Genomic DNA, 15,343 nt, shown 5'->3' with positions numbered 1-15,343 from the left:
AATAATGCTCAGCAATGAAGTAAACTACAATTATAGACAATAACAACTTGTATACTATTTAATGAATGAAGACAGCCACAAATGAAGATGTAATGATTCTGATTATACAAACTTTCACAACAGGCAATTATTAATCTGTATGTTAGAAGCCAGAATAACATTTACTGTTGTGGATAAGGCTAAAGAATAGAAAAGTGCATAAAGAGGGCTTTAGGTGTACTAGTGATACCATTTCCTGAGGTGAATGATGATTCCAGAATGCGTTGTCTTTGTGGAGATTCACGGAGCTCCACATTTATCTTTTATGCCATTTTTGGATGTATACTTAGGATTCATAGTTCATGAGTGAAGAAGAAAGGACAGGACAGGATGGGAGAAGAAAGAAGGGAGAGAAAGCATAGGGAGGAGGAGAGGAGAGAAGAGGGAGGGAGGATAGGAGCAGCCAAGGAGAAGAGAAAGTCAAAGAGAAATAACAAAAAATATATGGAATTCATTTCCTGCCAGATACCTGATGACAAGATCCTGTGTTGCCACCAAGGAGTTCAGTTTTTCTTCTTGGTTAGCAATGTTCATGTAAACAGGATTAATATTGTATTTCTTGCCCAACTGCTTAATTTGACTCATCGAATCAGAGCCTATTTCAAGAGAAAAAAACAAAATCCAACCTTTAGATTTCCTTCCACTGGGTAAAGACCAATACACCTTTTAACATTTCCAAAAAATAATTTTTCCAGTTTTAGAAAAAAGGTAGTCATCTAAAATTCACAGGGTCCACATGCTATGAAATCATCTCTTCTTCTTCAAAGAATTAGGGCTTATTTACCTAATGTTAGTTCTATATTGCTGTCTCTTGACAAGTATTCTAATACAGGCCCAGATACGTAGCCAGATCCAAGAACCAAGACCTTTTTCTTGGTATTCATTGAAAGTAACTGAATGCGTTCTCTGTTTAAAAAAAAAAAAGAGAGAGGAAAAAATAATTAAATTTTTATGTGTTTTGAATAACAGATTCTTGCTGTCCTGAAATCAACCCCAAACCTAGCTTACAAAACAACCTCTCTCCATATCACTTACAATAAGAGCCTAAACAGGAGTTCCCTATATCATTATCCAGTATTTTATTTTCATATTTCTCCTTATTGTTATAGATTTCATACAGTGAAGGGCTAAAGGCCCTCACATCTCTGAGATGCTGTACCATACAGACTTCTACAATCCTCAGTACTACTAATGAGGTGCAGATATTTGGACCATTTCCGGGCTTACTCTAACTGAGTGAGTCTCACGTGTTAACCTCCCAGGGGACATGATTCAAAATCATGCCGGAGACTTTACACTGGACATCTACTTAGTCCTCACAGCCATCCAAGGGAACAATAATCTGAAGTGGGGATATTACATCCACACTAGAAATTGTTTTGTCCTACATTTTTAAGAGTTATGCAAAAACAGTCAAAACCACAAATTTGTAATCACAAATACAATGGATTTAATTTAAAAACCAAAGACTAATACTAGGAAGCATTTTAATTTTTGAATAGTTTATTCTGTTAGAACCTATACCTCCTGGAAAGATTACTTCCAAACTGTGACCTCCAAGTCATCAGCAAGCCTTAAACATATTTATAAATCCACGGATGCCCAGTACATTTTGGGTTGAACATGGAAGTCACTCTTTAAATGTATTTTGAGTAAAATTTCTGGATTTCAATGTAAATCCATGGAAGTAGCCTGGTGCCAGGTACTTAAGCAGCAAGTTCTTTTGCAATGTTTAGGCCAAGATTTCTCTCAAACCTAAACTATGAACCTTTTTGTTAATAAGTGAGTCAGTAAACATAAATACAAAGTGTTCTTATCTCTGTTATTCCCCAACACGTACATACTACCGATAAGAAGATTTCTCCTCTATTATCCTATCCCATTTCAATTCCTGGAGTACCACTGTTATTTAGTTATTGTATGTTATCTCAATACCGTCTATGGTTTATATTACTAAAACATTACTTTGAGATACAAATAAAAAATGTACAAACAGTTCTCCTGAGAAATCAGTTCGTTGACTTATTTTGTTAAATGTGAATAGACCAGTGGAGCAGATACAACCACAAATCAAGATAGCCTCATTAGCAAATGATGCTGGAAAAACTGGCTATCGGTATACAAAAGATTGAAGCTGGACCTAAATCTCTTACCATGTACTGAACTAAAATCAAAATGGATCAAAATTTTAAATAAACAACCTACTGGAAGATTTAAAAAGGTAAAACTTTGGAGTCACTAGTGTAGGCACGGACTTTCTGAACAGAACCCCAATTGTACAAGAAATAACAGCAAGAATCAATAAATGGGATGACATCAAACTAAAAAGCTTCTGCACAGCACAGAAAACAGTTTACAAAGTAAAGAGACAACCTAAAAAATGGGAAAAAATTTTGCCAGCTAATCAGAAAAAGGATTAATATCTAGAATACATAAAGAAAGCGCAAAAGTAGATCCCTCAAATAAAAGACCCAATGAAAAAAATGGCCAACTGAAATGAATAAGCACTTCTCAGAAGAAGCACAAATGCCAATAAACATAAAAAGGTTCAACATCTCTGGCCCTTAGAGAAATGCAAATTAAAACATGGCTAAGATTTCATCTTACGCCAGAAAGAATAGTAATCATCAAAAAAAAATCAAATAATAACAAATGCTGGCATGGCTACAGTGAAAAAGGAATGGTGGGGATGTAAACTAGCACAACGATTACGGAAATCAGTATGGAGATTTCTCAAAGAACTAAAATTAGAAATTCCATTTACCCAGCTATTCCCCTTCTAGGAACCTTTTACAAAGAGCTTAAGTCATCATGTTACAGAAATACACATATACCAATGTTTATAATGGCACAACTCATAATAACTAAATCTGAGAAGTGCCCTATATGTCTACTGACAGATAAATAAAGAAAGAAAATGTGGACACTTCAGGTAATGGAATACTACTCGGCTATAAAGAAAGATAAATGTGAGACATTTGTAGAAAAATGGAGACTCATTGAAAACATTTGTATTAAGTGAAATGAATCAGTCACACCAGCTTAGATACCATATAGTTTCTCTTGTTTGAGTAATCCAAAGTATAATGAAGAGCAAAATAAAAGTGGATAAAAGAAAACAGGGAGATAGATCTTTTGCAAATGAGAAAGGGACCAAGAATCTGGGGGAGAGGCATGAAAAGATGCATCATGTACATGTACCAGCTACCCTCAATGAATGCAATTTTTACATGATACAAACATGAACTACTACTAATAATAATAATCATAATCATAATCATAAAAGGAGATCTAGAGTCAGAGAGAGGGAGGTGGAGAAGGGAAGGGGATTAAAAAGAATCAAGACATGTTCAGAACATGAACTCACTCCCTATGAGGAATGTATTCAACATTTACTCCAAACATGTACTAAAAAAGGACAGAAAAACAAAAGTTTATTTTTAAACAATATGGTATATCAATATGATAATATGATATAAAAGAATCACACTATCAACTAAGAAAAACACAAATCAAATGCAGTCAACTAGAAGAAACCAGAATATTCCAAAGAAATGTTACTGTTTTCAAATTCTGAGCAATAAAATCAATTGAGAAAAGAAGAGCCCTAGCTAAGAACTGTTCTAAGAGAACTCTTCTTTTGGGGACATAAACCACAATTTTTTTTTTCCTGGTACCAGGGATCAAACTCATGATGTTGTGCTTGCAAGGCAGGCAGGGTGCTGCTGAGCTAAATCCCCAGCACACCATACTATTTTCTGGCACCTTCCTCTCAGTGAGAATCCCTAGAGAAAACTACCTCTCACCAGTTACTTTCTTCACTATTTCCCTTCATTTCTATTCAAGATTCATTTCCCTGCCTTGCAAGAGCAAGGTACTGACAGAGGGATGGCTGGGTCAAATGGAACCTCTAATCCTAGTTCTTTGAGGTATCTCCATATTGATTTCCATAGTGGTTGCACCAGTCTGCACTCCCACCAACAATGGAGAAGGGCTGTTCCTTTATCCCCACAACCCTGCCAACATTTGTTATTGATTGATTTCTTGATAGCAGCCATTCTTCGTGGGGTGAGGTAGAATCTCAGTGTTGTTTTTATCTGCATCTCTCGAATGACCAGTGATGTGGAACATTTTTTCATATATCTACTTGCTGCTTTTATTTATTTGTCTGAGAAATGTCTGTTCATTTCAGATGCCCATTTTTTAATCTGGTCTTTATATTTGGGGGGCTGATTGTTTTGAGTTCTTTATATATTCTAAATAATAGTCCTTTGTCTGAGGAGCAGCTGGTAAAAATTTTTTCCCACATTGTAGGTTTTCTCTTAGTTCTGTTGATGGGGTATTTTTCCAAAAGAATTAAAAGAATCATATCACAGTGATATATGCATACCTATGTTTATAGCAGCACAGTTTGTAATAGTTAAAAGTTGAAAACAGCCCATTTGCCCATCAGTTGGAAACTGGATAAAGAAGATGTGGTTTTTCTACTCAGCCATAAAGAATGAGAAATTAGATTCATTCATAGGAAAATGGATACATATCGAGGATATACTCCTAAGTGAAATAAATTAGTCACGCATGTATAAATACTGAATAGTTTCTCTGGTGTGAAAAACTATAATAGTACATAAGATCCTAATGAGATAATGGATCATGTGAAATAGGGAGAAAAGGGCTAAAGGTGTAGGGAAAGTGGGAAGGGTAGGGGAAAGATAATAAGGGAAAAGAAAAAAATATGAGAAAATGAAAATAAAGTGTTTGTAAATGGGGAGGGGAGGAGGGGGTGAAGGGAGGGCAGGGACAAGGGGAAAAATGAGAACCAAGACCTGTCCTATAAAGGTACAAAATCCCAATAATGAATGTAACTGTACTGTATACCTAAAATGTACCAATACACTCGATAAAAAATAGAGCAAGGTCCTGAGTTCGATCCCCAGTGCTGAAAAAAAAAAAATTCATTTCTCTACTCATCATACTAAGAAAAAAAGCCCAAACCCTTAACTAGAACCCAAGCTGAAAGCACCACAGAAAGTAAGAATGTGCTCATCTTCCTTTGAGAACATAGCAAGAGTCATAATATATGAAATGTTAGAAAGAGCAAAAGGCTACAGAAATGGCAACTCTTTCTTGACATTTCCTTCCTTATACATAAATATGCACAAGTTGTTACATAGCCAACAAAATGCCACACTACTCCCAGGGAAAAATAACTCACACAGCTTTCAGCTGAACACTTAGTTTAGACTTTCTCCATTTACAGACCTGAGATTCACAAAATTTACATATTACATAAACAATATGAAAAACTTCCACTGATGATTTAAAAATGCTCAACAAATCCAAAATAAGAATAAACGCATAAAACAAAGATTTGAACAGTCCTTACCTGCTCTCTCGGAGTTTCTGGATATATTTATATTTATCAGTCAATAAACCATTGGATGTAATCACTGCCTAGAAGTAGACGCCACAAGACATTTCTTTAGTATCCAACATTTTAATTCCACAAACATGGGCTCGTTACTGGCAGCTAGCAGAGTGAAAGAGAAGTAGAGAAAAAAAGACAGGGACAGAGAATAGGTAAAGGAACGAGGAGAGTTAAGACAGAAGTGTGAAAAAGTACCTTTGAGGAAATAAAATCTTAAAACTTACATCTCGCACCACAGGAGAAAAATTCTGACTTTCAAGAGGCTGGGAAGCATCTGATAATAACTGAAAGGAAAATGAGGTTGGCAAGAGATAAATTATGTTGAAAAGGGACTTGTTCCTGTTTGTATCCATATTAATATTTAGGAAACAGTTTTCTACAGATCACTGAATATAAATAATTGGTAATAGGAATCTGCTGTAAGCAATCCATTTAGCTCCCAAGAACTTAGTGTTCCAGTGCAAGTTCCAATTTTAAAACTAAAATTTGATTGTAATCATCTTTGCTTGCTAAAAACACAAAAAAGCTTATTTTGCCCAATCAGCTCTATCATATGAGCACGTTGTAAAGCTCCATTCCCAGTCCTCTCTTTGAGAGGCTCTATCCTGCTCCAAAGGTTTAGGCAGCTCCACTGGATGGAGGGAATGGCATTTTCTATTCAACAAGCCTGTCAATCCTGCAGTAAGAGTCTCCGTGGGTTCCCTATTAATTCTATGTAAAGGCACGTTGATATTTCAAAAGTAATAGAGAAACCAACTTGATCAAGCGGACCTCAAAGATCAGCCACACTCTCTCCTCATTATCTCATCAGATGGAGTCAGACAGACAGGGACAAAAGGGACATGTTAACATCCTAGCACCTTGTGGCCTTTCTGTTTTTTTCCCAAAGTACTCAATCTTGTGTATATTGCCAAGGGTACACAGTAATGGGCATATGAATCAGTGTTGTTACTTCTAATGGGCAAGGGAGGGCCAGTGAGATAATCTCTCCTCCTAATCTTAAATTAAAATCTAGATTTCACCCAACTAAGAAAGAGAAATATGTATATATCTTATGCTGGCACCAGTGAATTTATTTATTGTATTAAAGCAAATACTAAACTATGCTCATGTGCCTAAAGCACAGGATATGTCAGCTATTTATTACTCACATAGAGGTATTTTTTAAAAAATAAAGATATGCATGTATAGGTCAAAAGAAACAGAAGCTCATGAAATTAGCACACTCAAGTCTCCTGCTACTTCCTTCTTTCGGCAACCACTGTGGTATTCCCATCCTAAGAAAACACTTCTGCCGCACAAGGGCCCACAGACCAACGCTGTTAGGAAATAATAGAGCAAAGCTCTAAAGTCACTTAGCATATAGTTTACTACTGATCTCTTGTGTACTCTTCTCTGTATCCATCCAGGTGTCATTCTATTGCTTTATTTAGGCCTCAATGGAACCATGGAAACTGCCTCCTATCTCATTTTCTTCCATCTTTTTCTCTCTCTCTTTTTTTTGGGGTGGGTACTGAGGATCAAACTCAAGTCCTTGCATTTGTGAGGCAGGTATAGTGCCACTGAGCTAAATCCCCAGCTCTTCCATCTTTCTCCAGGCTAAAGCATCAATCTGATTCTTTCTCCTATTTGAAATAATTTAATAATTGTCCACTGTCTTCAGTATGAAGCCTCCAGCTCCCTCTATGGCCTACAAGGCCCTCCAGAGTCCAGCTCTGTCTCTCCAGCCTCTGTTCCTTTTGACTGCTTATCCAGCATTGACTCTTTTTCACAGCTGGCCTCTGCTGCCTCCCTGTGCCATGCTTTCACATGTCTCAAGTTATATCATGCAGATGCCTCATGTGCTTTACCCTCTACACAAAACTCCCTCTCTTCATTCTCTAATACATAGGTGAAAAATCACCACCTTTAAGGAGTCTTTACCAAAGTCTATCTCCAAACACACCTTAAGGGGATCAGTGACACCTAGAATCTTACTATCTGTCTGTCACATGATAGGATGGTAAACATTCAACAAATAAATTCCTGGATGTCTAAAATAATTATTTAAATTCAGTGGATTTTTCTCTCAGGAAAGTAATCAAGAAATTTATCATGAGTCCACCTAAAGGGTGGCAAATACAGAAGACTGCTCAATGACTGCACTGTCTCTTATGAGAATTCAAATACAGCAAAACTAAAAGCATAAAGGTCTGAAAGTATATATGTCTAGTCAGTTTCACACTTCAATACCACATTACTGTCCTAAATTAATATCAATCTATTCATCTTGGTGTTAAACTTTTTTTAAAATACGAAGCTAATACATTTATCTTTACTCAGAGTTGACAATTCAACTCCCACGTCTATTCTGTCTCCATCACACGTCTCCCATTCAATCCACCTCTAATGTCCTATCTTTCATAAAATATTGCTTGAGTTGGTCCAACAAGACACTACCTTTTCCTCATTCATTAGTGGCTTTCTGATGGCCGTAACACTCCATCTTATGGTTCAGTTATACAGGTGTCTCATCCTCCTCCTAGACCTCATGTTTCTGTACGTCAGAAACGTGCTTTAATTCTCTTCATCCCTAGATATGCCTTGTTCCAAAAGATACTCAAGAAACATCTTTTGAACTTAACTGAAACACAACTTTCATATTGGTTGCAGAGTGGCATCCTGTGTTGGGCTGACTGTATGGACTTTGTGATGGTTTGCATCTCAATGTCTCCCCAAGCCTCACATGGTCAGACTATTTTGGAGGTGGCTGGATGTAGAGTGTGTGATTGACTCATGGTGCAGCTAGGCCCGAAGACAGTAGGATTGACAGCCTTATTGTTACCTACCCTAAGTAGTCTGAATAAGATAAAATTCTTATTAGGGGGATGCTGCTAAGGTCTCTTGCTTTTTCTCTCTTTCACTGCCATGAACAGTTGCCCCTCTGCCAGTCTTGGAGCCAGCTGACTATGGAATAAAACCTCTACGAACTGTAAGCCAAATAAACCTTCCCCCCTTTAACTTTGAATGTTGCCTATTTTGTCTCAGCAATGAGAGAAAAGCAGTGAATGCTATGGAAGGAATTGGCAAGTGACACACAGAGAGGCAGTAGAAAGGAAGTAAAATAAAAAAGTTTACTCCATTGATGGAGATCGATCACACAGTTAACACAGACTTTAAATCAAAGAAGAAAAATCAAAGGGGGAAGAGGTAGTGTATATACTCCAATAAAGTTCCTGTACTCTTATTAAAAAACTCAGACAATATACTATCTATTTAGAAATAAGCAAGTACACGTACATTAAAGCTCTGAGACAGAGACAGTCACTGGTTTTTTACTACTGTTTGGAGAATTATAGAGATGTAAAATATGAAGATGTTAGAAATTTTGAAAAGCTTAGTCCTCAGATACCCAAGGTATATTTCCTGCCGCAATGCTACCTAAAATCTTCCAAGTTGCTGCCTGACATTTTTAGCCTTGTCATACTGCCTAAAATTCTATTAATTACTGGATGTACATAAATATGTAGACATCATCTTGTTAAGTGTACATTTTTCTACCTAGCAATGGTGATTAGCTGCTTTCTTTTTTTTTTACCAGGGATCAAACTCAGGACCTTGCACTTGCAAGGCAGGCAGAAGCACCACTGAGCTAAATCCCCGGCCCTATTAGCTCCTTTCTGATCAAACCTTTTACTGAATAAAACGAGGTAAAACATAAAAAGCTTCTGTTTTTAGGCTCAAAAAGTATTGAAGGTTTGTTGTACTGTAGCCCCAGAGAAGGGCACCCAAGGAGATAAATCAGACATTTGGCATCACTCATCTCCTTAAGGAATTCGGCAGTGGAAAACAGAGTCTATGACGTTGTAAGGTGCAGCAGCAAGGCGTAGGAAAGCTGCAAAACTGAGAAGAGGTACTAGGTGACTTTCAACAATAAATTAACGAAAACTGGAATCTAAGGTCTACGGAAGGGGAATTCTAATCTAAACCAGATTTTTGTTTCAGATACTGAAAGAATATAACAAATATGATTGTAATATGTGATGAATGATTAAGTTTTAAAATGTATTATGGTATAAGACACATTGCCATTAACACCTCTCAAAATGCCCACCCCCCTCAATACACTTATCACCTAATTTTTTTTCACTTTCTGAAAGTCCTCTTTCATGTTTTCTACAGCTGCCTTGATGTCCTGAATCTATTCTGAACATTTATCTTTTCTGGTTATTTTGATTTGAGGGAAGAGTCAGAAGTCACACTGTGGGAGATCCAGTGAAGAAGCTGGGTGAGAAAACACTGTAAAGTTTTTATTTGACAAAAATTGCTGTAAACATTTTGAATTGGTTCAGGGCATTGAGGCAGCCAGGGCACAACTGAAACGAAAGAAGACTTTTAGAACTGGTTCAGAAAGTAATAAGAATGCTGAGTAAGTGTGTTCAAAGTGAGGGAGAGTATTTTAAGAGAACAATGCATCTTTTACTATACTAAAATTTTAAGATTTACATACCATATTTTTCTAACACAACTCAAAATCTAAAATAAATTATAACTTGAAAAACATTATTTTTCCAATGAACTGAAGCCTTTGAGTAACTTCCATCCTCATGAACTGAGGTAATTTTCTCCTAAACTATCTCCCTGTCAGAAACAAAGGAAATCTCTTACAGAAAATCACACAACATCAAGAGCCTCAAATCATCTCTAAACTTTTACATAGGCAACGTCTGGCATTCAGTCAAAAACAAACAAGCATTTTTTTTAACTCTACAAACAGGCATTTTAAATGATAATAATTGATTGAAAACAAAAAGAAAAAAGCAGAACATAAACAGAACCACAAGTATATTGGAACTATCAGAAATGAATTTAACTGTAATCAATGTATTCAAAAAGTGAAAAAGAGAAGATAGACAAGCTCAAAAGAAAATAAAAAACTTTAAAATAATATAATAGAAAGTTCTGATGTAAAGTAAAACTATCAAAATGAATACAGTCAAGGAATGACACAGCTGAAGGTAAGATTAGTGAACTAGTATATAAAACAGAAAGACATTAAAATATAGACTTGAATAAAATAAACATTTAACTCACATACAAATATAGAACACTATGCCCAATAATAGCATAAGTACATGTTATTTTTAACTGCACATGGAAAATTTTGGCAAAAGTGACCATTTGTAGTCAGAAATCAAACTTCCACAAAATTTAAAGAACTGAGATCATGTGAGTACACATATATTTTCTGACTATAATACAATTAAAACACCAACCAGTAATATAGATATTTTTAAAAATCCTAAATGCTACAGAACTTCAAAAATAAATAATAGAAGTTAGAAAATATTTTAAACTGGAAGAGAGAGAAAATATACTTATCAAAAGCTACTAGGACAAAACAAAAGCTGAACTCAGAAGAGTTAATTTGTAGCTTTCATATTACTAAAGAAAAAGACTAGAAATTAATTAATTAATTAATTGAAAAAGACTAGAAAAAGAAGCTTCAAAAAAAAAGTAAAAGAAAAAATAAAGATGAGAAATCAATAAAATAGAAAATGATAGAGAAAATAACTGAAATTAAAACTACTTCTTTGAAATGACTAATAGAGTTGATTAATGCCAGGTAAAATAGAGCAAGGAAAACCAGAAAGCACTGACAACTAACATCAGTTTGGAGAAAGAAAAATCACTATAGAGTATATAAAACAGAGAATAAAAGGATATTATGAAAAATATTGTGAAGATAAAGTTTTCAACATAGATGAAACAGACCAATATCTAGAAAAATAAACACGAAATTGACAGAAGAAAATGAAAGTTTAAACTATTTATTAATAAATGCAAGCTGGGCCAGGGATTTTAAGTCCCTTGATATGAACAAGAACATTTTTCAAAACCTCACAGTAGATATCATATTTATTAATTAAATATGGAAGATGTCCTCTTTTTAAGATTAAGAATGAAACAAAGACATTCTGCTTCTAAAAAGCTTATTAAAAAGCTTCTGTACTGCAAAAGAAACCCTCAACAGAACTAAGAGACAACCTACAATATGGAAAAAAGTTTTTACCAGCTGCTCCTCAGACAAAGCACTACTATCGAGAATATATGAAGAACTCAAAACAATCAGTTCCCCCAAATATAAAAACCCAATTCATAAATGGGCATCTGAAAAGAACAGACATTTCTCAGACAAAGAAGTAAAAGCAGCAAGTAAATATATGAAAAAATGTTTCACATCACTGGTCATTCGAGAGATGCAGATGAAAACAACACTGAGATTCCACCTCACCCCACAAAGAATGGCTGCTATCAAGAAATCAATCAATAACTGTTGGAAAGAAAGTCTTTGCAGATAGTGAGAGGTAGATGTGTTGAAAGGAGGGCAGGGGAATGGGGAAAAAATAAGAACCAAGATGGATTATGTAAAGGTGCAAATTCCCAATGATGAAGGTCATTATGCTGTATACCTAAAATGTACCAATAAAATTAATAACATAAAAAACGTGGGGTTTTTTATTAAAATAGAGCACTACTCAGTCATAAAGAAAGAGAAATCAGCAATATTTATCGCTAAATGGATGTACATCAAGGCCAAACTCCTAGGTAATAAATAGGATATACATGTGTAAATATCGAATAGTTTCTCTGGTGTGAGAAACAAAGTGTAAATAAGCATCAAAATGTCTAATATACAATGTGAAATAGGAAGAAAAGGTGCAAAGGGAAAGTGGGAGGGGTACAGGAAAGGAAAAGAAAGAATGGAATTCATAAAAGAAAATGACAAAATTGAAACAAATTCTTTGTAAATAGAAAGGGGTGGAGGGGTTGAAAGGAGGGCAGGGGAATAGGGAAAAAATAAGAATCAAGATACAAATCTCCAATGAGTGTTATTATATTGTTACTTAAAGTGTACAATAAAATTAATTTTTAAAAAGGGCCACTAGAAAAGAGGTAAAAGATTTGAATAGGTGTTATACAAAGGAAATTATTAAATTACCAGTAAATAAAAGAAAAATTGTATTATCTTGTCAGTCACTAAGGAAATGCCAGAAGCAACCATCTGAAGATACATCTAAATTGAATAATTAACAATGAAAAATATTGTTGAGAATGTAAACACCTGGGATTCTCATACACTGCTGATCGGGTTGGTTCTAGTACCTTGTAAGCACTTTGACAGTCTCTAATAAAACTGAATATGTCTATAAATCATAAACTCCATATCAAGAATAAACTCAACAGAAGAAACGCAAGCATGTGTATAACAAAAGACAGGTTTAAATAATTCATAATAGGATTATTAGTAATCTCAGTTGTCTTTCAGTAGAACAGATGAGTAAATCATGTTGTAATCACACAATGGATTAGTACACACTGATGAAAACAAATGGCATCTAAAGTAAACAATATAATGAAGATAATGCTGAGTGAAAGATTTTAGATCCAGCTGCATACATGTTATATAATTCCACATATATAAAACTTTCAAAAGACAGCAAAATTATTCCATAATTAGAAGTCAGGATAGTGGTTATTGTTAGGAAGAAGAGTGGGACAGAACTGGAGAGGAACGGAGGAATTTCTGGAATGCTGATATTGTCCTACTTTTGAACTATGTAGTGTTCCCTGATACTCTTTGTGGTGAGTTACATGTTGCATCCTTATGTGTCACTTATCTCTGGTGATCTAGTATTATACATTCATATTTTACATAATAAAAAAAATTATACTTATATTTGGTCTTTAATTAAAACAGTAAGAATGCACTTTTGCTTATGAGTTACCTGAGCTAATTCTCAATAACACAATAGTGCAAATTGAATGGATTTTTCACATACCATCCATATAAGATGAACTACACTGGGTGAATGATAATTTTTATTAAGGACAAACTGGAATGAAAAACAAATGTATTCTAGGGCAGGGATTTAGCTCAGTGGTGTGTGTGCCTGCCTCGCAAGTGCAAGGTCCTGAGTTCGATCCCCAGTAATGGAGGGAAAAAAAAGAAAAGAAAAAAATGTATTCTAAGCTCCAAAAGAAATAAACTTACAATTGAAATTCTGTAACAACATAATGTGTAAGTTTAAATTACCTTGTAATAACTCCTTTGAATGAAGAATAATGTTAGAGCAATTAAACAAAAAGACATTTCAAGAAATTCAGTTAAATCTACCCACAAGACAAAACTTCAGTATTTACCATAATCTGACCGCTTTTAGCTCCTCCAAAACTTTACTGGAGCCAAGATCATTTAATCCACTTAGAGCCAGGCGATTCCTCCCATTTTCGATAGAGAAGTTCTTATATACCCTACATCCCATAGATAGCAACGTGCTGTGGGCAAAATACAAGCAATAACAAATTACAGGCAGCCTTCCAAGAGTGGACAGCAAGCAGTTTGGGGGAGAGGGTCAAAGCACAGAGGAGTACTGGCAGTAGGTGTCTCCTGTGCATTGTTTTGAGGACAAGTCATATAGGTGTGAGAAGACAAAAATGTGGTGAAAGTGCGCCGACTTTCTGATAAAAAACAAACAAGGCTCAGCTTCTATAGGGTGAGGGGAAAATGCCAAAAAAGAGTAGATTCAGAAAAAGGGAGGTCCAACTTTTATGTAAACTCTGCCCAGAGTCTCTGGATGCTGCTCATACTCAGGAGTTGCCAGACCAGACTACAAGCAGCAGAGGCAAAGATAAAAATGCTGAACATTTTTTTCAAGCGATCTACCTACAGAGAGGCGGTAGGATTGTAAGTTTGAGTATAACCAAATTAATTGCGTGCTTGAAAAAGAAGTATCACTTTTCGGAGCAATGACAACACAAAATCTCCACGACACAAGATTCACATCATCCAGAACGCAATCCAAAATTGTTCAGTCTATGAAAACTCAAAAAGTATGGTCCATTCTCAAAGGGAGACACAGTCAACAGAGTTCAACCCCAAGTTAACCCAGAATTTAGAAGGATAAGTACAGCAATGCCTCTTACTCACAGTTTTACTTTGCACACTTTCAAATGCCTACATTCAGCTGCAGTCAAAAAATATTAAATGGAAAAGGTCTGAAATAAACAATAAGTTTTAAATTGCATGCCATTCTGAGTAGCATGATGGAATTTTGCTCTGTCCCACTCCATCCCCCAGGGGTGGGGATCATCCCTTTGCTCTGGATATTCACACTGTATATTCAACCCCCTCAAAAGTCACATAGAAACTATCAGATCGACTGTGGTAGTACTGCAGTACCTGTGCTCAAGTAACTCTTATTCAGTGGCCTGATTGCTATGCACTGTCTACACCGCTCACCTCATTTCACCTTAACAGGTAGGCTCTTTGTTTTTGGTGGTACTGGGAATTGAGCCCAGGGCTTTCTCCCTGAGTTATATCCTCACTTTTTGTTTTTTTAATTTTGAGACAGGATTTTGCTAAGTCATTAAATTGCTCAGGATGGTCTCACACTTGCAATCTGCCCACCTGAGCCTCCCAGAGTGCGGGATTACAGGCATGTAATTACACCCAGCTGTCACAGAAACATTTCATCACGTCACAACACACATGAAGAAGGTTAGTACATTCCAATAGGGTATTTTGAGGGAAAATTCACATTCAGATAGCTTTTACTACAGTATATTGTTATAAATTTTCTATTTTTTATAGTTATAATTGTTCATCTTTTTTCATGCTGCCTAGCTTATAAACTAAACTTTATCAAAGGTATGTATGTATAGTAAAAAAATTTAAACATAGGGTTTAGTGCTATTCACAATTTCATACACACACTCTCCACAAGGGGAAAAAATGAGAACCAAGACCTGTCATGTAAAGGTACAAGATCCCAATAATGAACGTAATTGAACTGTATACCTAAAATGTACCAGTAAACTTTAAAAAAAAGTGAG

The 15,343-nt window shown here is 35.5% G+C and overlaps 1 protein-coding gene across 3 annotated transcripts in view; it reads right to left on the bottom strand.

Annotated features, from left to right (window-relative positions):
* Aass (aminoadipate-semialdehyde synthase) overlaps window positions 1-15,343 on the bottom strand; it is a 64,591-nt gene that overhangs the window by 17,930 nt on the left and 31,318 nt on the right. For all 3 annotated transcript variants that reach the window (XM_010635347.3, XM_010635349.3, XM_010635348.3), the window contains exons 12-15: window positions 5,692-5,751; window positions 5,426-5,493; window positions 824-945; window positions 509-635 (exon numbers count right to left, since the gene is read on the bottom strand). In XM_010635347.3, the coding sequence (XP_010633649.1) occupies window positions 509-635; window positions 824-945; window positions 5,426-5,493; window positions 5,692-5,751 (377 nt within the window). The remainder of the gene's footprint in view (window positions 1-508; window positions 636-823; window positions 946-5,425; window positions 5,494-5,691; window positions 5,752-15,343) is intronic.

The sequence above is a fragment of the Fukomys damarensis genome, unplaced genomic scaffold (genome assembly GCF_012274545.1).
Source record: "Fukomys damarensis isolate Sample0158 unplaced genomic scaffold, DMR_v1.0_HiC HiC_scaffold_4, whole genome shotgun sequence".
NCBI lineage: Eukaryota > Metazoa > Chordata > Mammalia > Rodentia > Bathyergidae > Fukomys > Fukomys damarensis.
Note: the sequence above shows the minus strand (reverse complement) of the source record. Positions and strands in the feature narration are given on the sequence as shown.